Source organism: Aotus nancymaae, unplaced genomic scaffold (assembly GCF_030222135.1).
Source record: "Aotus nancymaae isolate 86718 unplaced genomic scaffold, 86718_ANA_hifiasm-v0.15.2.pri h1tg000040l, whole genome shotgun sequence".
In the NCBI taxonomy this organism is placed as follows: domain Eukaryota; kingdom Metazoa; phylum Chordata; class Mammalia; order Primates; family Aotidae; genus Aotus; species Aotus nancymaae.
In genome coordinates this window covers 122,935,820-122,962,798 of record NW_026988454.1, presented here as the reverse complement: position 1 = coordinate 122,962,798, position 26,979 = coordinate 122,935,820, and the positions used below count along the sequence as shown (strand labels likewise).

Below are 26,979 nucleotides of genomic sequence, written 5' to 3'. Positions count from 1 at the left end.
GTATTCAAAAGCTGATTCTGTGAAGTCACAGCCCATGGAAAGAGCATGTAAGGAGCATGTAGTGAGGGAACCTGCAACAAGGCAGTGCCTACTGTATGCCAGGCCCTGTGCCAGCTGTGGGAAGTGGGTCTTACTAGCTTCACACGGTTGCAGGCTGCATCCTGGGTGTATGGGTCTTTAGACGGTTTGTGTGCCTGCAGTTCCGTGGCTGTGTCTTCTTTTCCCTGGCCCCTCAACCTTCTTCCTTTCTCCCCATTTCCTCCCATCAAAGCAGGCTGCTCGAGCAGGCTCTGACACCATCTCATTCCACATGGAGTAGTCAGCCCAGGTCCCCATCACTGCTTTGGGGGTCTCTACAGGAGAACACTGGGTTTGCCTCATGTCAGAAGACTTGGCCCCATGAAAAATCTCAGGCTTCCATGCAGCAGATAAGACAGGCATTTGGGGGCCCTTCACGTTGCTAAAATCAGACCGCGTGCCTCTCCTTCTCTGCCATTGGGGATACGCCTCATTTTGTTCAAAAATGCCTTTGAAGGCTATTGGAACATGGTTCTCACTGCTGTAAGTTCCACCATTATATTTTCAGGTTTTTGTGTTTCTTCCAGGTGAAGTCTCTTTTAAACTGCAGGTTCTTCCAGAAGGAGTCATGCTGCAAGCTGACTCAACGCATTGGGTTACCAGATAATTTCTGTGTCCTGAAGAGGGACCTGGTTCAGGGTTTGTTTGGGAAAGAAGCTGGGAGGGAGGAGAAGAAAGAGCAGGGAGGCTGTTCTGGTGTCTGGGATCAGGGTTAGGCAAGGGCAAGGTCCATTGGCAGGCCTTGGTGACATGCTGGAAGAGGGCTGTCACCAGACTCTGCAGTAAAGTTGTCTCTGCCACATTTTTCACTGGGGTGAAAAATAGAACCCCCAGACTAGATGGTTGCCCGTGTCCTGGGCCCCTGAGGGGCAGGCCCTGGGGGCTACCACACTCCGAATCACACACACACACACACACACACACACGCACACACATGTGCGTGCGCACACACACACACACACAGACACCCCACATATTAATTAAGCCTCTTCTCAGGAGACGCAGGCAGTTCTTTTGTTGTTGTTGGAACAGAATCTCACTTTGTTGCCCAGGCTGGGATGCTCGATCTTAGCTCACTACAACCTCCGCCTCCCAGGTTCAAGTGATTTTCGTGCCTCAGCCTCCTGAGTAGCTGGGACTATTGGCTAATTTTTTGTATTTTTAGTAGAGATGGGATTTTGCCATGTTGCCCAGGCTGGTCTTCAACTCCTGAGCTTAGGCAATCCGCCCGCCTCGGCCTCCCAAAGTTCTGGGACTACAGCTGTGAGCCACTGTGCCCAGCTGAGACCCAGTTCTGACTCCTGTCTCTCCACAGGAACACTGACCAGCCACTGCTCCCAGGGCCTCTGGTGCCTTCTCCATTCTCTGGCCTTCACTCCCTCCTTCCTCCCACAGCTGGGGAAACTGCTCTTTAAAATCTTCTAGTTTTTTGGAATGCTGAAGTCTTTAAAGTTTGTCCTGGCTGCAGCTTCCCTCCTTGGTTCCCCTGTGCTCCCTATAGGCCAGTGTTCTCCCCACCCACTCACTGTGCCCTTTTGTCTCAAGTTCCTTGGCCCTGGTGTCAGACTGAAGTTCCTCTGCAGGGAGGCCAGAAATGAGGCATTTGCTCCTGGATGCAAGTAAGCAGTGGCCTCTATCAGCCTCACAGCAAACCTGAGGCCACAGGCCAGGCATCTCCCTAGCAGGTGGACATGGGACATGGCAGGGGACAGCCTCTGCTGGCATGTCTATGGGCACAGGCAGTGCCCCGCCTCGTTTCTGCGGGGCCTGTGTTTGATCTCTGAATCTATGCCCTTTCTTTCTGAGGTCTTTTTTGTTTTTTTCTGTTTGAGTCTTAATTCTCTGAAGCCAGGGGCTGTGCCACCATCCTCAGATAGGGAGCTCCCTGAGGGAAGGGTCTGGATCCCTTCCCTCTCCCCAAGGGCTATCTCCATTTCCAGCATATAATTAGAGGTTCTGTGAAGATAGGAGCTGGGTCTTCCCCTTTTCTATGGGGAATCTCCAAAGGCCAAGGCTGCATATGTACCATGAGGCTGTGTATTCTTCTCAGACCTGGAGGTCCTTGAGGGCAGGTCTGTGTCTCCTCCATCAGATTAGGACTTCTTATGGGGAGGGCTGTGTGTGTCTCTCTCTCAGATCAGTGCTCTGCCTCTCTTCCCTTCTCTTGGGAACTCAGTGCCAACCTTGTTCCCAGGGTCTGCTTTCCCCAAGGAGTGTGGGAGGGAGATGGGGGCTGAGTCCTGAAAATCAGAAATAGCGAGAGACTGTGGGGCCAGCACGGTGCCAGACCTTGTCAGTAGCGTGATTTGAGGCTGGAGGCAGGGACATGGAACTGAGCTAAACTTGTCTCATCTCAAAGACATGAATTCATTAAATTGTCTCCTAGGTTGGCTGAGAGGCAGGGCTGAGGAGCCCCTACCTTGGTGACCCCCGTCTTGTTCCTGGACCAACAGGGTATATGTCAGGGGAGGAAGGTCCAGGGGTGTGTGTGTGTGTGTGTTTGTGTGTAAAGAAGGGAAAAGGATGTCACTAACTCAGAGGGGTCAGTTCTGGGGGAGCAGGAATAGCCGTCAGGATGGAGAGGAAGGGAGGCATCTAGCACTGGGCAGGCTGCCCTATTCTGGGCTGGGGCTCAGGGCCAGGTCTCCCCACCCCAGTGCTACAGGGCCACGTGTACCGGTTCTGCACAGCTGAGGGCCTCTGGCTGCACAAGGACAACTCCAGCCTGCCCTGGAGGGACTTGTCGGAGTGCCTGGAGTCCAAGCGAGGGGAGAGAGTGAGTCGAGGAAGGGTTCTGAGCCAGGGAGGGGGGAGCAGTGTCTTAGCTTCACTGGAGCAAAGACTCTTGGCTTTGGTGGGGGCATCTGTGGTCATTCCATCCATCCCCCTGCCTCTGGGGGCTTTGCACACTGCTTTCTGGACAAAGGTGGTGTGTATTCACCTCTTTGGCCTTGGGATGGGGCCCAAGATGTCCAAGAGCCATCGCTGTAGATTATGGTTATTCTCTTTCTTGGCCTTGGTATCCCTGGTGAGTCCTGACTTGGAGCCCCAGCTCTGCCTCTGTCCCATGGGAAGGAAGACTGTGGGAAGAGGGCTGTGGGCTGCCCATGTACACTTATGTTCCCATGTCCCACAGAGCTCCCCGGAGGAGCAGCTCCTGTCCCTCTACATCATCTACACGGTGGGCTACGCACTCTCCTTCTCTGCTCTGGTCATCGCCTCTGCGATCCTCCTCGGCTTCAGGTAAGGTGGCCCAGACCCCGGGAGGGGCTGCTTCGTCCTAGCTTTCCCGGATGGAGGAGGAGTTAGGATGAAGCAGCCCAACACAAAATCAGAGCAACAGCGCAGCACCTTCTTTCTCTCAAGAGCTCTCTAGAGAGGCCTTACCATAGAATACGAGGTTGAAAACACAGGATATGATACCGTGTTCTCAGTCTAGTCTCCACTATGTAAATGTGTGCATATGAACTGCAAAAAAGAATGAAAATACCACACATGCACCGCCAACCTCAAAACCTTAACTGTCGGTGATGGGGTTATGGAAAATCCCAGGAGATCTTCTCCAGTGAACATGTGTTACTTTAATAATCAAGAATGTAGAGTGATTTTAGAAAAGATCTTGGGGATTAGAGATCGTCCTTCCTTTGGAGCTTGTCAGCCCCAGTGAAAAAGTTCCTCCTTAGGTCTAACCTAGATAAGACGTTCCTTCTGGACTAAGAGCTGGGAACAGAGTACTAGGTTCTTCCCACTCCTCTGTACTTGGTGGAGGTGGGCCAGGGGGCTAGGTTCAAAGAGGGGGGATTCTGGGGGAATGAGACTTCAGGACACCAGGCAGCAAGAGCAGGAGAGGTGGCATTCCCCCTCCCACCTTCAAGGCACCTGGCACAGTCCTGGGCACATGGTGCTCAATAAATGCATGCATTCAATGAATATTCTACTCTTTTATTATGAATTATTTCAGCGATTTGAAAATTCAATGACGATATTATGATCACTCATGCACACACCATCCAGCCTAAGAACACGTCCCATAGTTATACTTCTCTGGGTAACCCCCTCTGATCATGTCCCTCTCCCTGCCCTACTCCCATCAGAGCCCTGAATGTGCCTCTGTTAATTCCCACACATTTCCTTGTACTTTTACCACATCCATGAGTAGCTATAGAAATATATAGCATGGTTCTGTGTATCTTTAATAGTGTGTTGAACATATTTATCTTAGTCTATTCCTGCTGTTATAGCAAAATACCTTAGACTGGGTGATTTATAAATAATAGAAATGTATTCCTCACAGTTCTGAAGGCTGTGAAGTCCAAGATCAAGGCACCAGCAGATTCCGTGTCTAGTAAGTGCTCATCCTCTCTTTCCAAGATGGCACCTTCTCACTGTGTCCTCACATGGCAGAAGGGCAAATGGGTGAAAAGCACTCACAAACACCCTCAGGCCTCTTTTAAAAGGTACTAATCCCATTTGTGAGGGCAGAGCCTTCATCAACCTAATTACCTAAAGGCCTCACCTTTTCATACGATTGTCTCCCGGATTAAGTTTCAGTATGAATTTTAGAGTGATACAACATTCAAACCATAGCATTCTGCCCCTGGCCTCCCTAAATTCCTGTCCTTCTTACATCCAAAATACACTCATTTAATCCCAACAGCCCCAAAGTCTTAATTCATTCCAGCATTAACTTTAAGGTCTAAGTCCAAAGTCTCATCTAAATGTCATTTAAATCAGATATGAGTGAGACTCAAGGGATGATTCCTCCTGAAGGAAATTTCTCTCTAGCTGTGAACTTACGACATCACAGAAGTTATGTGCTTCCAAAATGAAATGGTGGAGCAGGCATTTTCATTTCATAGGACAGACATTCTCATTTCAAAAGGGAGCAATAGGGCCAGGTGTGGTAATAACTCAGGGATGACCTGAGTTCTATTTGGACCCACTTAAGCCACAGCTAGGATGGCCAAGGAGCACTGCACCCAAGTGTAGGGAGCAGAGACAGGAGGTGGCCCTGGGCAGTGACTCCCAGTGTCTCACACTGTCCTGGGCCCCTCCCCCCAAACTGTTCTGCTCCCAAGTCCCTGACATCTGGACCTAAGATCTCTGAAATGCATTCAGGGTCATTCTTCCATTTTCTGTATGAATAGCACCTGGCTTTCTTCTATCCATACTAATCTTATCAAACGTTCACCTGGCCACACCCTTGGTATGGTCTTCTGAACATGCTTTTGCATTCTTTACAATATGGCCAGACTGAGAATTTTCCAAATCTTTAGGTTCTGCTTCTCTTTTGATTATTAATTCATCTTTCATTTCTCTCTTCTCATATTCTGCTATAAGCAGTCAAGAGAAGCCATGCAGTACCCTCAACACTTTGCTTAGAGATTTCTTCTACCAAATATCCTAATTTCATTGCTCATGAATCCTTGCTCCCACAAAGCACTTGGACAGAGACACAATTCAGCCAAGTTCTTTGCCACTTTATAACAAAGATGGCCTTTCCTCCGGTTTCCAATGCCATGCTCCTCATTTCTGTCTCAGACCTCATCAGAATGGCCTTTACTGTTCCTATTTCTACCATTATTATGTTTACAGCCTCTTAGATAATCTCTACAAAGATTGAAACTTTCTACGTAGCTCTCGTCATCTTCTGAGCCCTCACCAGAATCATCCTGTATGGCCCATGTGTGGCAATGTAGGCTTTTTCTAGCCTGCTTCTCCAAACTCTTCCAGCTTCTGCCCACCACCAAGTTCCAAAGCTACTTCTATGTTTTAGGTATTTATTACACAGCACCCCACTCTCAGTACCAATTTCTGTCTTAGTCTGTGCCTGCTATTATAACAAAATACCTTAGACTGGGTAATTTTTGAGTAATAGAAATTTATTTCTTGCAATTTAGAGGGTGGGAAGTCCAAGATCAAGGCACCAGCAGGTGTGATGTCTAGTAAGGGCTTGCTCTCTGCTTCTGAGATGGTGTCTTCTCACTGTGTCCTCACATGGTGGGGAAGAGGTGAACACTATGCCCTCGCATCACAGAATGCAAAAGGCCAAAAAGGCTCACAAACTCACGAAGGCCTCTTTTATAAGAGCACTAATCCCATTCTTGAGATTGGAGCCCTCATGATCTAATCATCTTCTGAAGCCTTCACCTCTTAATACTATTATTGCATTGGAGATTAAGTTTTAACATGAATTTTGGACAAACACAACATTCAAATCGTAGACATATTTTTTTTTTTTTTTTGAGACAGAGTTTCGCTCTTGTCACCCAGGCTGGAGTGCAATGGCACCATCTCGGCTCACCACAACCTCTGCCTCCCGGGTTCAAGCAATTCTCCTGCCTCAGCATCCCAAGTAGCTGGGATTACAGGTGCCTGCCACCATGCCCAGCTAATTTTTTTATTTTAAGTAGAGATGGGGTTTCACCATTTTGGCCAGGCTGGTCTCGAACTCCTGACCTCCTGATCCACCCACCTTGGCCTCCCAAAGTGCTGGGATTACAGGTGTGAGCCACCACGGCCAGCCCTTCTTTATAAGTTTTTAAAGTTCTACTTTAAAAATAACTTAGAATTTTTATTAATATGGAGAGACTAGACTCCTTTAAGATAGTGGGTCTTTCTATCTGTGAATGTGGTGTATCTATCTCCCACTAATTTAAGTCTTCTCTAATAATTTTAAGCAAGTTTTATAAAATTCTCCATTGAGCTCTTATCCATCTTCTGTTAGACTCATTTCTAGGTAGTTTATTTAAAATATTGCAAATGAATTATTTTTAAACATTTACTATTAAATTTTTCATTGCTGGTATATATAAACACACTTATTAGCAACCTTGCTGAACTGTCTTATTAGTTCTAACAATTTGTCTGTAGATTCTCTTGGATTTTCTATGAAGATAATCTATCATCTACAAATAATAACCATTTTGTTTATTTCCAATTCTTGTACATTTTTCCCTTGCCTTATTTTAGTGTGCAGGGTCTGTAGTTACAATGTTGACTAGAAGCAATGATAACAGATATCCTTATTTTGTTCCTGCTTTCACAGGAAATGCTCCCAGAGTTTCACAGTTAAGATTGATGTTTGCTCCCGGTAAGGTAGATAGCCTTTATTAGGTTAAGAAATCCCCTTGTACTTTCGATTTGTGACACAGTTTCACGTGAAAGGATATTAAAACTCTATCCAGTAGTTTCTGAATTCCCTCCAAGTGCGTAGTCCAATGACTCTGTGAGTCATTTAAGATGTGGGCCCTGTTATGAAGAAGCAAAGTCTCCATTGGGGAAACTGATCCTCAGGCATAAATCTCTTCAGTTATGCATGACGTTGTATAAAAGAAGATGCTGCAGAGAGAAGGATAGAATGTGGATGGGAGGAGGGGGCAGTGACTGCACAGCAGAAGCCTTCATGGAGAGGCAGGCTTTGAGTTGGATGGAAGGATTTTCACGATGATGGGGAAGAAGGGCATTCACAGAAGACACAGGCACAGTCTCAGGGCCAGAAATGCCTGATGTATGTGTTAGCTTGAGAGCCTGGGGTTGTAGAGCAAACTGTTGGCTGCCTTGACAGGAAAGGGCCCTGCTTTCTCCCTCAGACACCTGCACTGCACCCGGAACTACATCCACCTGAACCTGTTTGCATCCTTCATCCTGCGAGCACTGTCCGTGTTCATCAAGGACGCAACTCTCAAGTGGATGTATAGCACGGCTGCCCGGCAGCACCAGTGGGATGAGCTCCTCTCCTACCAGGTGTGTGGTGCATCCAGGACTGCCTCGGGAGGGGTGGGTGGTCAGAGGAGGCCTGCCTCTGCCACCCTAGCTAGGCCTGGCACAGGGGAAGGCAAGAGCTGCCCAGTCCTGGCCCTTTGGGAGCCCCCAGTCTGATGGGAGAGGCAGTTTACCTTGGGACCCTCCAGTCTGATGAGAGAGGCAGTCTACCTTGGGGAGCCCCCAGTCTAAGGGAGGAAACACTGCCCTAGGGAATCCTCAGTCTGACACAAAAGAGTAGTCTTTGGAGACACACTTGGGTTTGAATCCCAGCTCTGTCACTTACTATCTGTATACTTTTAGGCAAGTCACTCACTTCTCTGAGGCTGAATTTTCTCACCTGCAGGGGGATAATATTACTTTCTTCCAATCATGATAGTGAGGATTCAATGAGCTAAAGCACATAAAGTCCTTAGCACTAGCTCTAGCCAGAGATGTGAGCTCTTTACTGCTGCATTCACCATGGCAGGATGGTGGCTGGAACAGGATGGGGAGTGGTATCAAGAGAGACAGAGGGCAGAGCTGTTGTCCCCATGGCACCCTTCCTCTGTCCCCAGGACTCTCTGGGCTGCCGCCTGGTGTTTCTGCTCATGCAGTACTGTGTGGCGGCCAATTACTACTGGCTCTTGGTGGAGGGCGTGTACCTGTACACACTGCTGGCATTCTCAGTCTTCTCCGAGCAACGAATCTTCAGGCTCTATGTGAGCATAGGCTGGGGTAAGGCCCACCATCACCCACCCTGGACCTGTGGCGTGGGGGTGGGAGACTTTGGCCCCTCTTCCAGCATGGTACTTGGAACGCACTGCTGGGCAAGGGGCAGAGCATACTGGGTAACCCTCTTCCTGGGGCAGGGCCTTCTGCCCTTGTGCTGTTAAGACTCTGTAGGGGTTATGGTCCTCCCCTCCTTTGCATAACTCACCTCCCTTAATGGAAGCCTCCACCCCCATGTGGCCAAATACCACCTTCTACCACTATCACACCCACCACTGGAGGTCATGGCACTGTCTTCTTAAGACCACATGGGGTCATGTGGTCTTAAGAGCCTAAGGGAAATGGTGAGTCCTGGGCCTCAAGGTGCAGAGGGGATCAAGAGGGCAGGGGGGTTGCTGGGAGGGGAAGGATGCTGAGGGTGCTCTGTCACATGATAATAAAGAGGAGGACTCAGAGGCCAGCCAAGGAAAGGGTGGACTGCGGATGTGCCTGGGGCCCAGCTGGAAATGTTCTAGCCAAAAAAGTTTGCCAAGAACCACTGTGTCTTTTTTTTTGCTGGAACATTTCTGGTTGTGCCTCTGCCTCTCACCACGTGGGATTCTAATGAGCGGTAGGGCTGGGGTTGGGTAGGGGGCTGGGATCCCCTTTGCCCCTGAGAAAACATGCAACAGGCCTTTCTGAAGGGGCCCACGGAGCCCCGAAAATAGGCCCTGCCCTCTGGCCCTCCCTAATCTGCCATTTAATCTGCGGATTTTCCTGTTCCACATAATCCCCCACCCTGCTTGCCACTCCTTCATTCACTCTTCCTTCCTTCATGCGCCCACCTCACGCTGCTCTAACCATGGCTGCTACTGCCACCCAACTCCAGGGACTTCCCAGCTCAGTCACATCCAGACTTCTTCCCCAGTCGCCCCTCTTCCCTGACACCGGCCCTTCCCCTGAGCCTTTGCAAGGCTGTTCTCCATGCAGGAATGTTCAGAGAGCATCCTTCGCACATCAGGCTGTCAGCTGCCTCTTCAGGAAGCTGCCTCAGGCCACCGGCCCTGGTGGTTCTGTGCCCTCTGCCCTCTAAACCTCTCCATCCCCTATCCTTGCACTTCATTTATTTTTACTGGTGTTCCTCAGCCACTGTGCTCTGTATACCCCCACCCCCCCGGGAGAAGAGTAGCCTGAGAGATTTTAATGTGACCAGTGTCTTGAGGGCACCAAGGCCCAGAGTGGGCAGGGCCTTAGAGACAAGGCAGGCCCTGTAACCGAGGCCTCCTGACTCCCAGGCTCTGGGCCTGTGGCTGTCATGCCCAGTTCTCTGGCCTCGGCTGCAACGCTTCAGTCCCTTGTAGCACCCCTGAGTAGGCTCAGGCCTCTGCACAGGTGGGCAGGTAGGCCTGGCTCCTGCTCACAGATCCCTGCTCCTCACCTTCCTCCTTCTCCCCTGGGACCCAGTCCCTTCCTTGGCCTTTTCTCCTCAAGGCTTCTTCCTCCTGCTGGAGCCGATGGAGAGCCCTGCAGCTCACTAGGGGTGGGGGAGGAGGGAGGCCATCGAGGGAGCTCAGGGAGGGCTGTCTTCAGGGTGGGGCACAGTGTCTGTCCATTCTGGGAAATAGCATCAGCACTGTTAGTGCCTGTCACCATGGTGACCTGAGGGCAGTAACAATCAAGGGACGTGTGTGATGTGTGCGGAGGAGCGGGGCTAGCTGGCTGGAGTTTGGTGGGGACACACAGCCCTGGAGGTCTCGGAGTGGGAGGTGGGGGAGGGAGTACCAGGCCTTTTCCTACCGCCTCACACCCTTGCTCAGGGTTCGGGGTCTGTGAGAGCACAAGGGCAAGACCTGGAGGACACCCTGCTCCAATCAGAACACCTTTTCCTGAGGAATCGGGATGGGGAGAGACAGAGGTTCACAGACATGATGCCAGGAGGCCTTGCCCAAGCTGGGATACTTGGGAAACAACTTTTAGCTTTGTGTGCAAGTAGGAGAATTAAAACTGGGACTCTGGCACAGTTGGAGAAGTCCCCCAAAGGGCATGGCAGCTTCTCCTGCAGTCCCCAGGCAGTCAGGGGCCTGTAGAAACCCACAAGGAGGCTGTGCAGGAGGGAGGCGAGTGATGGATGAGGAATTCATTACTTCCTGGAGCCAGTTCTGTGTGTCTTACTTTGAGCTTTTTTCTCCAACCTGTCTTGCTTGTTTTCTAAGTGGGAGAAAGATGAAGCCAGCAGGGAGAGTGTAATGCTTGCACTTGGCAGGGCTTTGTGCCTATGTTTTTTGAAAAGGCCTTGTTAAGGAAATGCTGACGATGAGTGAAGCTTGCCAGGTCTGGCTGATAACATGGGTGAGTGCCCTGATCCTTCCTCCTTCCAGGAGGTCTCAGAGAGAAGGGGCAGCAGGAGGTGGGGATGCCTGAGAAGGAAGCTTCTGTATGTATATGTGGTTCAGGCAATAGGCATGCTCTTGTTTAGAGAAGTTTCCTCCCCTCATTGATTTACTGACTCACCCATTCATTCATTCCATTCTCACTGGGCAACTTCTATGTGGTAGGGCCTGTGCCATGTGCTAGGGCCTTTGGAGATCATCCCACTCCTTGTCCAGTTCCATAAAGGCCTGTTATTAAAGCACCGTGGATTCTGAGAGGTCTGATTTGTGTAAAAATAAATGGGCTGAGAAAGAGAGAGAGAGAGAGAGAGAGAGAGAGAGAGAGAGCTGATGAAGAATGCTGGTCAGCTGGGGGCTCCTTTGCTTTCTCTATCCTTCCCTGCATCATCAAGCGTAGTAGATCGGGCACACAACCTGCTTAGTAGCTGCTGTTGAGTGGACACTGATGTGCTAAAGATATAGATGATGGTGACAGGAAAGGCTGTGAAGTCGTTCTGTCCTGGAAATGTGCTCCTGGCAGAGATTTCCCAAAGCCACATGTGCACATGCATATTCCAGCCACCACACCCTCACACACACGTCTACATACCTTAATATGCACACGCTTACCTATCTCAGACACATCTCCGACACTGAGGGAGGCGTCAGTGGAGACAGGCATGGAGAGAGCCAGTGCAGAAAGCCATTGAGGGCGGTGGGAGTGGCCATGGACTGCAGCCCTGGACTCGAGCCCCACCTGTCCCCTTCTGAACCCCTGATCCATCTCCTCATGTCATGTGAGGAAGGATGCTCCAATTTTAAATTAACCAAACAGATCGAGCTCTCAGGGTGACCTGGGCATTGAGGCTCTGCAGGTGAGTGAGGCCCAGCCTCTACACTCAACGAACTGGGAACCAGTTGTATTAATTCTCTATTGCTGCCTAACGATTGACCCTGAAACTCAGCTACTTAAAACAATGAGCCATTGTTATCTCACAGTTCCTGTGATCTGAAATCTCTGTCCAACTTAGCTGGGTACCTTGTGGCTCAGGATCTCACAGAGAAAACCCTCTAGGTAAGACCATGCCAATTTCCTGAACCACCTCCACATACAGAAGTTTCCTTCTCAGGCATCCCTGTCCCCTGCTGTCCCTTCTCCCTGAGACCTCCTTCCAGGATCAGGGCACTCACAGAGTAGCAGCCAGCTGTCACCAGGGGTGCTGTCATCTCAAGGCTTAACTGGGGATGGAGAATCTACTTCCAAGCTCACTCACAAGGCTGTTGGCAGGAAGCCCCAGTTCCTTGCTGGCTAGAGGCTGGAGGCCTCCATTTCTTGCTGCAGAGGCCTCTATCTAGGCCTTCTGAGTGCCCTCAGGACATGGCAACTGGTTTCCCCCAGAGCAAGTGATCAGAGAAAGAGAGTATGTACAAAACAAGCCAGAATGTCTTTTATAACAATCAGAAGTGGCATGCCATCACTTCTGCCAGATGTTGTGGGTCACAGGAAACAATACTGACACAATGTGGACTACTCAAAGGTATGAGCACGGGAGGTGAGATCCCCACGGCCATCTTAGAGGCTGTCCACCATACAAGTCAAGTCTCAGCTGAGTGGAAAGTAGCATTTTGTAGCTCTTGTTATTGTAGGCCACCGCGGACAGTTAGCTGGTCTGTTGGCATCAAGGACTGGTCTCCTGTCTCCATTCCAGGATTCCGTCGAGGCCATAACACCCCTCAAGAGTGGTATGAAATACCTGCACAGATGTGGGCTCATGTGTGTGTATTTACACACATGTGCAGACACACAGGTGCACAGGGGTAGGGACTAGACAACTGAAAGGACATCCAGTGCCTGAAGGAGTTGTCTGAGATGGGCAATGTGGGCTGAAGCAAGAGAGAAAAAGAGCATCCGAGGGTTCGCCTGCTCCTTGCCTCATCCACCATGCCGTCTCCACTGCATGGCCTGGTCCCACTACTGCTTGGGCGTCTGTGGCCTGGTGTCTCAGCCGGGAACCTCAGGGCAAGTCCCGACAGTGTGCCTGGCACATAGGAGGTGAGGGACTGGTGAGGACCTCTCTGTAAGGAAGAGTCTGGGAGTCCGCATGGGGCTCCTGCTGCCTCTGTTCTCCCAGGTGCCCAGAGAAAAACTAGAAAACCTAGTTTGAGGCCATGCAAGGAGAGGGGCTGGAAGTGTGAGAGGCCTGGGGCAGGGAGAGGCATCGGCGTGTGGACTGTGGCTCTGGCCTGCCAGCCCCTCTCCCCTTCTGTCTTTTCCTCTCTCCTAGGTGTCCCCCTGCTGTTCGTTGTCCCCTGGGGCATTGTCAAGTACCTGTATGAGGACGAGGGGTGAGTGTCCTGCTCTAAGGGGGCAGGTGTGCCCACGTCCCCATCCTCAAGGTCCATGGGATTCCTTGGTACCTGGGGCACCCATCTGTCAGGAGGATAAAGGTGGGGACCAGTTGAGAATGTGAATTTAGTTCTCTAATCTCCCCTTCCTGCCTCTGCCCCTGCCCCAGGATTGTTTGGTGACTAATGGTACTGGGTCTATGGGGATATGGTGCCCTCCTGCAGGTTTTTCTGTAATATCTGCAAGTGACATGTTTGTGTCATTTTGTATATGATGCTGGGTACACACATGACTGTGTTGGTAGGTCCATGAGAGCTTGTTTAGAGGCTGTGGGCATCTCGGTGTATGTTGGTGTATTTGGACTGTGTGTGTGTGTTGTGTGGCTATGCACTGGCAGGGCTCTGTGTGGGTCAGTGGGACTGGTTAGTGAGTGGCTCCTGGGATCTGTGTGTGTGGTATTGCACGTGGCCATGAGCGTCGGCAGCCCCTGTGCCTACACCTGAGCTGGGGGTCCTGTGAGTCCTGCTGAAGGCATGTGTACATCCCTCTCCCTCCCTAGCTGCTGGACCAGGAACTCCAACATGAACTACTGGCTCATTATCCGGCTGCCCATTCTCTTTGCCATTGGGGTGAGTGATGGTGTCAGGGATGGGAGTGGCAGCTATGGTAGGCCTGGGCTTGTGCCCCCTGCCAATCCCTGGCCACCCTGCAGGTGAACTTCCTCATCTTTGTTCGGGTCATCTGCATCGTGGTATCCAAACTGAAGGCCAATCTCATGTGCAAGACAGACATCAAATGCAGGTGATGTAACTGGGTTGGCTTTACTGAGGACCCTCAGCAAGTGTCCCTTTCCTTCCAGCAGAGACAGAGATACTGGGATGCTTAGCTTAGAGCCCTACACTACCCTCTTCTCCCACGCAGACCTGGCCTGGGACCCCAAACCCTTGCTTTTGCCCTGTCTCTGGGCAGCCCCTGGGCTTCTTGGGGTCTTGACATTTATTCTTTCCCTCCAGGCAGCCTGTCCCAGGGTATTTGGGGTGGGAGAACATCCATGACCCAGATGTCAGGACTTGGTAGGAAGCGGGGAGGGTAGAGAAAGGGGAGAAAGTCCTTGGGAGAGGCAGAGAATGACTCCAGAGGTCTCCACCCTGCCCCTCAGACTTGCCAAGTCCACGCTGACACTCATCCCCCTGCTGGGGACTCATGAGGTCATCTTTGCCTTTGTGATGGACGAGCATGCCCGGGGGACCCTGCGCTTCATCAAGCTGTTCACGGAGCTCTCCTTCACCTCCTTCCAGGTAACTTCATGACTGGGGGCACTTGCTTGTTAAGTCCTGGAATGGGGGTGGGACAGACACTGGCCTGCATCATGCAGATGAAAAAGAGTAGGCTGAGACCTGGGGTAGGCTGAGACCTGTGGGAGTGGTCCCTGCCCAAAGTCACACTAGTGTCCCCAGATGTCCCAATACCTGGGCCAGTCTTCTCTGTAAGCACATGGGACAAGAAGGCTTCCTGGATGTAGCTCTGGATACCCAGCCTGGCATTGCAGCTGCCATCTACTGGGTGGCGAGCACCCTGCTAGGTGCTTTACATGCATTGTGCATTCACTCCTCACAGAACCCAGGAGATGTGCAGGGTTGCCCTCGTTTTACAGAGGAGCCTCAGAGGCATTAAAACCAGAGTTATAGCATCACAGTTTCAAAGAGAAGAACTGATCCTCTCCATGAGCATTAAATGATGCTAAGTGAGTGTAAAAATACAAAAAACTAGTCCCTGCCCCTCAAGAGTGTTATGAGATGCCTGTTTATATGTGGGCTTGTGTGTGTTACAGATTTGTGCAGACACACAGAACAAAATTCTGGAGCCCTGGGTGTCCTCTGTGAACAGATGGGGCTGGTGTGGGGAATATTCTCCACAATCAGTCATTGTACTTCACTAGGTCAGTCCTCCTCAGGGGGACATTGGTTGTAGGATCTTGCAGCTTCTGGGCAGCTTCTGAGCAGGGTCTCCTGGACCCCATGGCACATGCCTGGGAGATCCATGGGGACAGGCTAGCTGGGGCCAGTAGCCAGGCTTAGTCAGAGGGGGCAACTCTGCTGTTCCTCCAGAAAGGAAATGGGAGGGAAGCCCATGCCCTATTCCTGGATCTCCCTGGGCCGCTGGATTTGAGGAGGGGGATATTGAGGGTGGAGTCCCAAGGTGCTTCTGACCAGGGCCAGTCTGCAGGGGACCTCTCTCCTGCTTCCTCCCTCCTGATGTGATTCTCATTTCCAGGGGCTGATGGTGGCTGTCTTATACTGCTTTGTCAACAATGAGGTAAGCTCTGAGGAGAGACAATGGGAGCCCTGGTGGGTGGGTACCATCAGCCAGTCTGAAGTTGTACAATGGGGACTCCCATCAATCTTGTCAGCTGAAACCTCCTACTCACCCCACTGAGGCCCTGGGGTTGAGGAGGCATCTTGTCCACAGATTTGGTTTTCTGTGCATGGGTCTCTCACACATGAACACACATACACATACACACACACATACATGTACAGACATACCCTATGGTATGTGAGCTTGGGGAAGACCCAGCCTCATGTTAAGGGGGTCCTGAATGACCCCCTTTGCTTGGTGGTGGTGATTGTCACTTACAAAGTGATTCAACACACGCATACCCAAGCCACATGCTTGGGGCTTTAATAATCATGATTTCATTTAATTATGACCCCAACATCCCTCAAAAAAACCCTGCTAAAATTCTTATTTCATCTTCCCATTTTTATACATGAGAACACTGAAGATCAGAGAGCATCAGAAACCTGCCCTGGGCTGGAAATAGTGGCACACATCGCTTCTCAGCCTTTTGGCTAAGACGAAGTGTGGAAATAGTGGCATGGCAGAGCCAGGACTCAAATTAATTCTGCCTTAAAGAAGGAAGAACCCCATTCTTCATACACACAGGCAAGAGCCCTGGCTCACTATGGGGAAGGGGGTGGCTTTCTGGTGCTAGGGTGGGAGAAGGGGGTTCTTGCTGGCCCAACACCCTCTCCAGCAGATGCCTGTAGGACTTCAGGCCTCCCTTCCATCTCTGAGATGGTCAGCTCCTGGGGGGAGGGCATGCCTGTGTTCGTGGGCAGCTGGGAAAGGCTCCTTCCTCCAAGGTACTCATCTTTGGGCTGGGTATCATAAATGCCACAGCACCCCCTTCCTCCAAATTCCTTCCAGAGGGGAAAACAAATAATAATGGTAGGGGCAGCACCAGGGCCCCTGGGGAAGTGTCCACAACAGGATTAACCGCCAGCAGGGAGGAGTCCACCCCACAGTCTGGGAGGAAACAGAGGACTGTCACTCCGTTCAGGCCCAGGTGAGGGTTTGCACTAGGGGGGCTGGGGCTCAGGTGACCCAGGGACACTGATCCTCAAAGACCTGGGGCTCTTTGTGTGACTTCTGTGTCACTAAGGCTGGAATCCCAGAGCTCAGTGATCTTGGAGTCAGCACATTAATATAGACTTGTCTTTTTCTATGGGTGTGGGGGATGCAGAGAGGGCAGTGGGTGGGTACCTGGGTATTTCAGGGAGCTATGAGATGGCTCAAAGAAGCAATGTGATGTAGCAGAAAAGATGCAAGTGTGCAAGGGTGTGGGCTTTGGCGTCTTATTTGGTCTGATCTAGGCCCCATCACTTAATGAGCTGTGTGACTTTACATGCCCACTCTGAATCTTAGTTTGCTCATCTACAAAGTGGGGGTGATAATGCCTACCTTTGAGATTCCTGTGAGGATTAAGAAAGTCTGAAAAAGGTGGGAAAGGGGAACCGAGAACAGATCCCTCCTTCAAGGTGGGATGCTGAAGGCCCATCCTAGCTCCTCACAGCTGCTGCTTGGCATGAAGAAACACACACCACCATCTCCAGATGCTCAGTAAGCAATCGCTATTAGATATCAATATTCAGTGATTCCCAGAGACAGGGGCCTAGGGAATTTCAGAGGATGCTGTGCAGAGAAAATGAGGCTGGGTGAAAGGGAAGGGAGAGGAATGTTCCCTGTCCCTGAGGCTTCCTCCTGCCTCTGCTGAACTGGCTTCCTGTGGAAAGCGTGGCCCTCAGATCTCTAAAAGGGAGGGAAACCAAGGTTTCTTAAGCGCTTACTGCATATAAGGTGCTCAAAGTGTCTCATTACATCCAATGCTGTGAATGGTATCCCCAGTTTACAGCTAAGAACATTACGGCTCAGCAAAGTGAAATGAGTAGCCCTAATTCAATAGCTAGAAGGCGGTAGATCTAGTGGGCTGTGGTAGGGGCAAGATCCCACTTAATGCCTCAGGGCAGCCAGTGCTGGGGAGGTGAAGGCAGGGCCAGGCAATGGGATTTTGGCTGCTCCCAGGGCAGATCTCAGAAGACTCAGTGGGCTCAGTTTGGAGGGTAGGGTAGGGAAGGAGAGAAGGGCCTCACCCAGTAGGCCCTTGACCCATAGAAGGCAGGAAGACACAGCAACCCTGGTTCTCCTCCGCTGCCAGATCCTCACATTGAATTTCTTTAAAACTGACACAAACAAGGAAGTGCAAAAACCTAAGCTCTGTGGGCGGCCTTCCCTCCAGGAATGTTCTCAGCCAGCTGGATGATGTGCTACCCAGCCCTGAGGTCTGCTGCTTTCCATTCCAGCCCAGTAGTGATGGGGACGGGACAGGGTGGCATGTATCCCTGTGCAGGGATAAGGAGCAGAGGCCCGTGGGGAAAGACAGGCTCCCTGCTGCCACCTTGTCACCTCAGCCCCCCACTTCCCCATTTCCCCCTCCTCTCTCCTCTGATACACTCACCATAGCCCTACTAGCAGACACATTAAGCTTGGCTTCCCTGCCACCATTACAAAGAGCTTCCCCTGACCCCTGGCTCAGCCACCTCTCCAGATTCCATCCTCTCCAGCCCAGTCATCTCATCACCTCCCTCCTCATGCACCACCCATGGCTGGCCCACCTTTGTAAGGGGATAGACACATGTTTGTAAGGAAATAGTTCTTTGCAAAGAACTTGACCCTGAATCACCGGAGTTGCATCTCTCTGACCAGGCCTGGCTATAGGTCCCAGCTAGCATCTCCCCATGGATCTTCCAGGCTTGTGCCATGGGGTCCCGGAGACCCTGCTCCAAGAACAGGAGAACCTGTGTCCTTTCAGAGCACCAACCAGTTCCTTTAACCCCACCCTGAGACTCCTCATGCCCTGGCTGCTCCAGGCACAAGCGCAGATATATCATTGTCACTGGGCCACAAAAGATACACGTGGCTCTGGGGCTGAGGCCTCTGTCCACAAGAGCTGTTCTGCAGACCCAGGGTTGCCATGGCAATGCCAGGTACTTATGACCTGAGGAGAAAAGATGGCTTGAATATTGGTTCTGTGTGGCTGCCAAGGCCTGCACCAGCTGCTGGCGGGAGGGAGTGGGGACAGTGAGAGGAGGCCTGAAGGTGGTTTTGCTGTAGCTTGTGCCTGAGAGCCACAGTGAGGTGACTCAGAGCCCTGAGTGCTGGTCCCAGCCCTGCCACCGCGGAGCTGTGTGACCTGGGGCAAGTCATTTTGCCTCCCTTGCCTATGTCTCCCCAGGTGTAAATGAAGGTGAATGAGCTTCCCAATTCACCCCAAATCCTGAGCCTGGCATGATGCCCGCTGGAGACGGTGGTGGGGAGGATTGTGCTGCACTGCAGGGGTTGAGGGCAGGGATGAGGATAAAATCCAATGGTGGAGGAGGAAGTATGCTGGCCTAAGTGCCAGGCCAGGTGCTCAGGATTTTTAAAGACAAAACTGGCATTTCTCCCTGGCCTGCCCCTCCAGATTTCAGCGGTGGAAATGGTGATTGTGCTGGACAAACCGGGAAACTCTGTCTACCACAGGTGCAATGGACACTGTTGACTTGTGTCCACCACTCCCTCAGCAGAGTTCTCTGAGGAACAGGGACCCTCCAGGGTGACGCTTTCCCCTAGTGTTGTCTTGGTTGGTTCACTTTCATAGCTGTGGAACAGAAGGAACCCCATGTGAGATGCTCATTTATTTATGTTCTCATTCATTTGGCTCATTTAAAACACATGTATTAAGTACCTGCTCTATGCTGGGCACTGTGTTAGGTTCAGGGACACTGAGATGAGGAAGATGTGGCCCTAGCCCCTGAGGTGCTCCCAGCTGAGTGGGGAAGAGATGCACAAGGGACAAGCGGGACCTCAGGAGCCACTCAGGCAGGAGGCCAGGGGTTAGGAGCCGGGCCTTGGAATCAGGCCAGATCTAGGTTCAAATCCTGGCTGAGCGACCTGGGGAAATACTTAAACACTCTGTGCCTCAGTTTCCTCATCTTTAAATGTGGAGCTACTTTGCAGAGTCGATGCGAAAGTTAACTAAGATCATCAATGGAAAATGCTGGGCATACAGTAAGTGACCAATAAAGGGTGGTTTTCAAGGACAATTGTGATTACAGGGGTCACAGCAGAGGTTCAGGAAAAGTTCTGAGGGAGATGGGGGCAGAAGGAGACATCGTTTGTCAGCACTCTGAGAAGTCCTGCAGGTGTCCCTGAAACCTCTTTGGTCTCTGAGATGGTTTTCTGGGGGTGTGCCTCAGTTTACCATGCCCCCCCCAGTGGAAGGGCTATGAAACAAGACTGGCCTCCCTGCAGCTGCACAAATGGGGGCCACCACCGGACTCAGGGCCCCCACTCCGGCTGTCAGCATGTGCTGGCAACACAACAGGGTGGCCGTAGGTGGTGTCTGCTCAGCCTCCTTCCCTCCCCCACCCAAGCTTGGGCTCCTGACGCTGCATGGGATACTGCCGTCATCTGGCAGGCAGCCTCTGGGCCATCTCAGCTCTACTCACTGAAGAAAAAGTTCTTTTAAGGGATGGCATGCAGCCATACCAGGCGTCTTGCTGGGCATAGCTGGATGGGTGACAGAGGAGGAGGAGAGGAGGGTTGTTTGCACAGGGGCTGGTGGGGGGGATTGGCCCCTTATCCACAGCTGCTGGCAGCTGATTTGGTGATTTGGCCTAAGGGGAAGGGCCCAGACCCTAGACACTCTGGTGTGGGAAGGGCGGACACTTCAAAGAAGCTCTGGAAAGCAAATTTATGGGAACATCACCCAGAAGAGCAGTCCAGACCCCCTAGGACTAGCTACACAGGTTCCAGCAGGCCTCTCCAGGGACCAGAATCACTGGCCACCACAGGGAGCCATAGCATTGCCACAAACCCTCAAGGGATGGGGGTTCCACTGTGTTACTTGGATTTGTTTCTTTCTGCCCCAACAATTTGGCCCCCAAGCATCAGCCCTCCTGAGAGGCTTTTCCTGATGGGGAAGCCAGAGCACAGCACAACAGGGATCCTGACTGACTGAGCTCTCCTGAGCTGCACCCTCATGGTCATTGCAGAGTCTCTCTGGGTGGCATCAGTTGAGAAGCTCTTATCGGCTGCCCTTTCCTCCCTGCTGTTGCACGTCTCAGCCACCTTCCTTCCTTCCCCGCCCCCTCCCCTGTGAGATGCTGGGGCCTGGATGGAAGCCCTCAGGGAGTATAGAAGGGTCTGCTGTAGACTCCAGGAGGGTTGGGGGTTGCTGTCCCCCTTCTCCATCATCCAACCTGAAATTGGGATTGTGCAATCTACAGTCTTTCTTCTCTTTCCCATCTCCTGTCTCCCTGCATTTCACCCTCCCTCTCTTTCTTTTCCGTTAAATAATACTGTGATGGATTGTAAAAGGTACTTAGCTGAATCACAGCGTTTAGAGATGGAAAAGACCAATTAGGTCATCAACCTGATCTCTCTCCTGAGGAGATGCAGAAAACAGGAGACAACGATCAACAATTTTATTGGGATATTAATTTAGGCGCCCGAAGGCCTTGACTTGTGTCTCTTAATATAATGCAGTGGATTTTTTTCCCTTCCCCACTAATGTAATAGTGGGACCATTTTGTGAGCAGTCGGTTTGCATGATGGCTTTCATTTCCCTCCTTTTCCTATGGAAGGTCCAGCTGGAGTTTCGGAAGACCTGGGAGCGCTGGCGGCTGGAGCACTTGCACATCCAGAGGGACAGCAGCATGAAGCCCCTCAAGTGTCCCACCAGCAGCCTAAGCAGCGGGGCCACGGTGGGCAGCAGCGTGTACGCAGCCACCTGTCAGATCTCCTGCAGCTGAGACTCCAGCGCCTGCCCTCCCTGGGGTCCTTGCTGCTGGCCGGGTGGCCATTCCAGGTGGGAGAGACACTCCCAGGGACCGGGGAAGGAAGGGACGCGCGCACACACACACACACACATACATCCTGCTTTCCCTCCCCAAACCCATCAGACAGGTAAATGGGCAGTGCCTCCTGGGACTGTGGACACATTTTCTCCAAGAAGCAGCAGCCTCCTAATTTGATCACAGTGGCGAGCGGAGAGGAAAAACGAGCACTGTGAAAATGAGGAGGATTTCTTCCCGTGAAGCCACAGGCCCTTGGGGTTCCCCCAGACACAGCCGCAAATCAACCCCAGACTCAAACTCAAGGTCAATGGCTTATTAGCGAAACTGGGGCTTGCAAGAGGAGTGGATCTTCTAACCTCAGCCCAACACAGCTGGAGTGACGGGAGCCTCCTCTGCTTGCATCACTTGGAGGCACCCCCCTCCCCTGTCTTCTCTCAAAGGGAAGCTGTTTGTGTGTCTGGGTTGCTTATTTCCCTCAGCTTGTGCCCTCATCTCACTGCCCAGTTTCTTTTTAAGGGGGCTTTGTTTGGAGCACTGCCAGCAGCCTTTTCTGGAAATGGCTGTAGGTGGTGGTGAGAATGAGCATTGAGAAGATGCCCGCTTCTCCTCCAGGTATTTGAATTGCTTTGGTGCCTGTCCCTGCCATGCCCAGAGAATCATGGCAGGCCTGCCACCAGGGAGCCCAGCCCTAGGGTATGAGCTCCCAAGTCTGTTTTAAAGACGCTCAAGAATCCTCTGGGGTTAATCTAGGGGCATGTTAGGAATGTCCAGACTGTGGGTGTAGATTATCTGCCACTTCCAGGAGCCCAGAGGGCCAGGAGAGACATTGCCTCCAGCTCTCCTTGGAAATAATTTCTATCTGTGACCACATGCTGTCTCTTCCGTGAGAATTTGGATATCCTCTCTAACTTGAGGGGATGTGATCATGAAGAGACTCTCCTAGGGAAGCCAATAGTCCCCATCATCACCATGGAGGCAGGCTCCCCCTGCCTTTGGAATTCCCCCCCTTGGGAGCTTGTATATACTTCATTCACTTTTCTTTATTGCTGTGAATAGACTGTGTGAACAAACAGGCAATTCTGATTTCTCCCATCTAATGGAAATGAGTGAAATCATGCTTGTTGTGATGTTGTTTGGGGGAGTGCAGTAGTCACTGATTTGACCTGCTCACACTGGAGCTAATTAAGGTTTGCCCTGCTGCCAGCCTCCCCCACAAATAATGAACAGCAGAAAGGCTGGATGGGAAAACCTATCAATCCAGCCATGGTGAGGAAGCCCCCAGCCATGGTGACACACAGCAGCACTGCATATACCCAGACAGACGGCCATCCTAGAGAGGCTGGCAAGGAGTTCATAGTTGCAAAGGAAGTTTCTGGAGCAAGAGAGAGATCTTGGGAGTCAGAACCTCTGGGGAGAGAAGAGGGGTCTGACAGAGTCCTTTATGAGTTGGCCTCTCCCTCCCTTTTAAATGGTGGGAACCCTCCCCAAAACCTTACCACAGACATTCTCCTGTGCCCCTCAGAGAGGCATGTGATGTGCAAGGAAAATAATAGGATATAAAGCACATCAAGCAGAAAATTTCTTATACTTCAGCTTCAGTGAAGTGATGTCTATGTTAATAGGGAAGTTGAACCTCAGGCTAAAGAAAGGAATTGTGTGAATGGCTGCCTTGACTGAGACAATATAGGCCGGGGCGCATTCCTGCTTCCCCAGAACAAGGGCAGGCTTCCCAATGGCACCCCTTATTTGCTGTCTCTTTGCGAAGGTGAGCACCAGTGGGTTTGATGTGGGGCACAATTCTGGTGCAAGTGTTTCAGTTTTGGATAAACTGAGGATTTTAAGAATCATTATTACATTATACGGGAACAAAGAAACAGAATGATATAACATGTGTGAAATAAGTTGCTGAGGAGAGGGATTGTAGGGAAGAAAGTGCCTGGTTAGGCATCTGGGAAGCTCATACCATTTGATTTAGACTGTAAGTAGAGTTCTCTTCCCAACTGAAACTGGTGATTCCTGATTTGAGAAGGCTCGTCAGACCCCCACACCCAAGCCTTTTAACATGGTGGAAGTTTTTCCTTCATGAATACATACCAGATACTGAACTGAAGAAATCTCTTCTTTGCTCCAAGCCCCACGGAGCTATTAATAGTCATTCGAATGTCACTGCACTATTTCTAAGCTCTCCTAAACTAAATATGGCTCCAACAGGTCTGGGAATTATCGAATGCAATGTACTCTGAAATTCCAGCAGCTGTTTACATGCCTGATGCCTAACGCCATACGCCTGGAGCTTGCTGAGAACTCTCTCGGCTGCCTCTGTCCTGGGGTACTACTGCTGACCAGCAGGGTGTAGGCGCTGCTTTTGTTTGAGCTTTGCAGCCACAAGGTCTGATGGCTGTTGTGAAAAGCAGCTGACTTCAGCACTCTGGCCAGCTTCCTCAAACTTGTTTGGGGCTTGTATTTTGTCGACTTGTCTTTGCCATTTCAGTCTTTCAAGCAGCTAAATCACAGAACTGAAACAAACCACTTACATTGCAAAGTTGCTTTCCCTTTAAAATGACTTTCTGGATTGCAGGGATGATTTTTGATGGTCTCAGTGTGCCTCATGCTGTAGACCATATCACTGGAGATCTGGGAGACTCTGAGCAGAGAAAAACCTTGGTGATCCTCCCTGGCCAGATCTGCAGGATTGAGGAATGAAGCTTGCAGAGGTGGCTTGCCCAAGGGCACAACACTAGAGGGTGGCTGAGCTGGGCCAGGACCCAGACAAGCCCTTGCCTCGCAATCTAGTGAGGCCTCTGGGAAGGATAGGTGAAAACTATAAATAGCTGTTCAAGATATTCTAAGTAAAAGTCAGTGGTGTTATCTGGAATTTCTACTGAAGAGGAAATACAGTAGCAAAGGTAGACGCATCAGATGGTGAAAGTGTCATGTCCTTTATAATTTATACTGGTGAGAGGAGGGGAAGGATGTACTTTCCTATTTTTACTCTGGTACCTCATTCATCATTGTCTTAAACTTAAGAAATGAAATGCATCAGGGCACACATATGCATAGAAACAGCACCTGAACGATTTTGGATAGCAATTCCAGCACTCTTTTAATGGATTGGCTTTTCTGATGCCTCTGTGTGTGTTTGAAAAGTTGTACTGATAGTCACACAGAGTGTACTGAAAGAACCTGAAAGGTCTTGAACCTCCCCTTTACCTCTTTGGAACTCTCTGAATTTGGAGACAGCTAGCAAATGGCAACTGTAGCCTAGCAAAGATGGCACAGCACCACGAAGGGAAAATAGAGTCAACTCCCATCCATGCTCTGAAGGTCTTGGCCACTCCTATCAGGGTTGGCTGTGTTCTATCCAGCAGCTCACAGACAGGAGACCTCCCCTCCTCATTCCCTCCCATTTCTTTCTTCTGCAAGGAAATAATATTGTGTGCTGGTGTGTGTGTGTGTGTGTGTGTGTGTGTGTGTGTGCATGTTTCTTCTGTGCATTGCAGCATAAAGTTAGGAGATGATGACTCCAGAATCATCACACCCACTGTGCAGGTCACAGGACCACACACCCCAGGCTGGGAGTCTAAGTGGTAGATGCTTCCTCTCCATGCACAGACAGGGCTCCCATTATTTGCTAATGCCTGCAACGTGCTCAGGGAAGGCAAAATCTATTCCAAAGGTTTATTTTTCCTGTGTTGAATTGATTCTAATCTACAGTGCTGACCCTGCTTTGGCTCCTATGAGGTAAACTATAAAAATTCTTCAATAAAATACAGAGGCTTACTCTGCTAATACACCTACCTGTGTGAATGACGTGCTAAACATTCAGCAGAAACCAAATTAGGATCAACTCTAATATTTCCCCCCCTTTTTGTGGCTGGAGTGAGTTCCCCTGGGAAAGAAAATAGCCCAAGTGAGAAACTTCTGCCAACCTCATTACCATGCCCCTACACTGTTACCTGCTGGCCCATACCAACTCTCTGGCTCTACGGAGGGCTGAGACAAGGAAGCGTTATTGAGCAGTATAATTTTGAACACTTTACTTAGTGCCACAGTGTGTCTGCAGTATCCATAATTACTTCTACTCTGTCAATGACTACAGACTGGCAGGAAGCAGATAAGCATAATTGTTTTCCGATAATTCCCCAAGCCTCTTGGACTTTGCTTATATATCTGAATCTCTCAGCAGGGAGAGTTTTCTCTCTTCTTTGGCCATTTTAGCCTGTTTTCCAGGACCTTATCTAGCACTGGCTCCCTTTTTGCCCTGATGCATCCAACTTCCTTCCCTGCACTACTCCTCCCCCACTGCTGCCTCAGGAAGAGGTGACCTTGCTAGCCATACTATGAATGCTGTTCTTTCAGCTGTGACCAATTTGGGGGTACAGCTGAGAGTGTGGTGCTGTTAGGGCTGAAAAGGATGTACCTCATTCTACGTTCGGGTGCAATGAGGAGCGTGGCAGCCATCAGCTTGGATCCTAACTTACATTGGGTGATGCAACCTTTCTGATGGGGCCTGCCAAACTATCAGTAATTAGTCAGCTTAGACAATGTAGCATGACTAATTATTGCTGTGTCAAAGCAATTCAGGACAAGAAAAACATATCTAAATGAGAATGTTTAGATGTGGTAAGAAAAGAGGTCTCACCACAGTTTGGAACGTATAAAAAGTTGAGTTCTTTGCAGGGGAGCCAATGGGGGCATTGAGGAAAGGGCAAAATTCACCCCAGATAGCCAGTGCTTGATCTTGCCAAACAGTTCACACTTTACCTCCAAACCTGCAGTTCTAAGCTCCTCCCACTAAAATAATCATCACATCCTCAAAGCATACAAACTCAAGCATCCCATCAGTTCCGCAGGGATTTGATGCAGACCTTTAAATGCACCAACAGAGAGGTAAGCCAAGCTCTCAGGAGGGACAAAGCTAGATTTCTCTTTTCAGTGCTCTTGGGGGATGTTTGCTCTTTATGAATGTTTAAACAAGATCATTTCCATGCAATGTCTTAATGTATAAATTCCTGTAAAATATGACCAGCTTCTATAGGTACCGAACGTGTGTAATTCATTGTGTAGCTGTGAATGGATGCAAGCTCTTTCCTAATTTGCCTTTTAAGTCAAATAAAACTCTGTCTCTACTGTCTCTCTTGCTCCTTTGTGAGAGGAAGTTTTCTGCAATGTCAATCCAGGTGACTCACGGTGCAGTGGGTAAACACAAAAGATGCCATTTCCAGCCCAAGGAAAAAAAACCCTGCTCATTACTCACACCGTGATTTTCATCTTCAGAGCACTTACCAAGTACTAATTTATCCATCACATCCTTTATGCGGGGACTGCAATGTCATTTAATTAGAGAAGTTGGGTGGTCGAGTGGCTTAAACAATAACTGACGGCCAAATGGATGTGTATTTTAATTCTGCTCATTCATTTGATCTCTCCTGTCTAAATGAACTCAGTCCATTAAATCCATTTTTTTAAAAAAAGTCATAAAAGCATAAACTTTGTTTGCAAAGCAGCCACAGAATTTCAGTGGAACTGCTGTTGAGAGATTCATCTTCAG

At 50.3% G+C, this 26,979-nt stretch overlaps 1 protein-coding gene across 2 annotated transcripts in view; it reads left to right on the top strand.

Moving 5' to 3' along the window:
* GLP1R (glucagon like peptide 1 receptor) overlaps positions 1-26,562 on the top strand; it is a 41,690-nt gene extending 15,128 nt beyond the window's left edge. The window contains exons 3-13 of one of the 2 annotated variants that reach the window (XR_001109274.3): positions 2,736-2,854; positions 3,215-3,321; positions 7,671-7,824; positions 8,400-8,559; positions 13,187-13,247; positions 13,808-13,877; positions 13,961-14,049; positions 14,408-14,546; positions 15,523-15,564; positions 21,216-21,439; positions 21,538-21,592. Coding sequence is in view for 1 of the 2 variants with exons in the window: in XM_012464349.3 (XP_012319772.2) it covers positions 2,736-2,854; positions 3,215-3,321; positions 7,671-7,824; positions 8,400-8,559; positions 13,187-13,247; positions 13,808-13,877; positions 13,961-14,049; positions 14,408-14,546; positions 15,523-15,564; positions 21,216-21,383 (1,109 nt within the window). In the remaining variant the exon portion in view is untranslated. Of the gene's footprint in view, positions 1-2,735; positions 2,855-3,214; positions 3,322-7,670; positions 7,825-8,399; positions 8,560-13,186; positions 13,248-13,807; positions 13,878-13,960; positions 14,050-14,407; positions 14,547-15,522; positions 15,565-21,215 lie in introns of both variants that reach the window. The other variant, XM_012464349.3, reaches the window with a different exon arrangement.
* Positions 26,563-26,979: the final 417 nt, after the last annotated feature.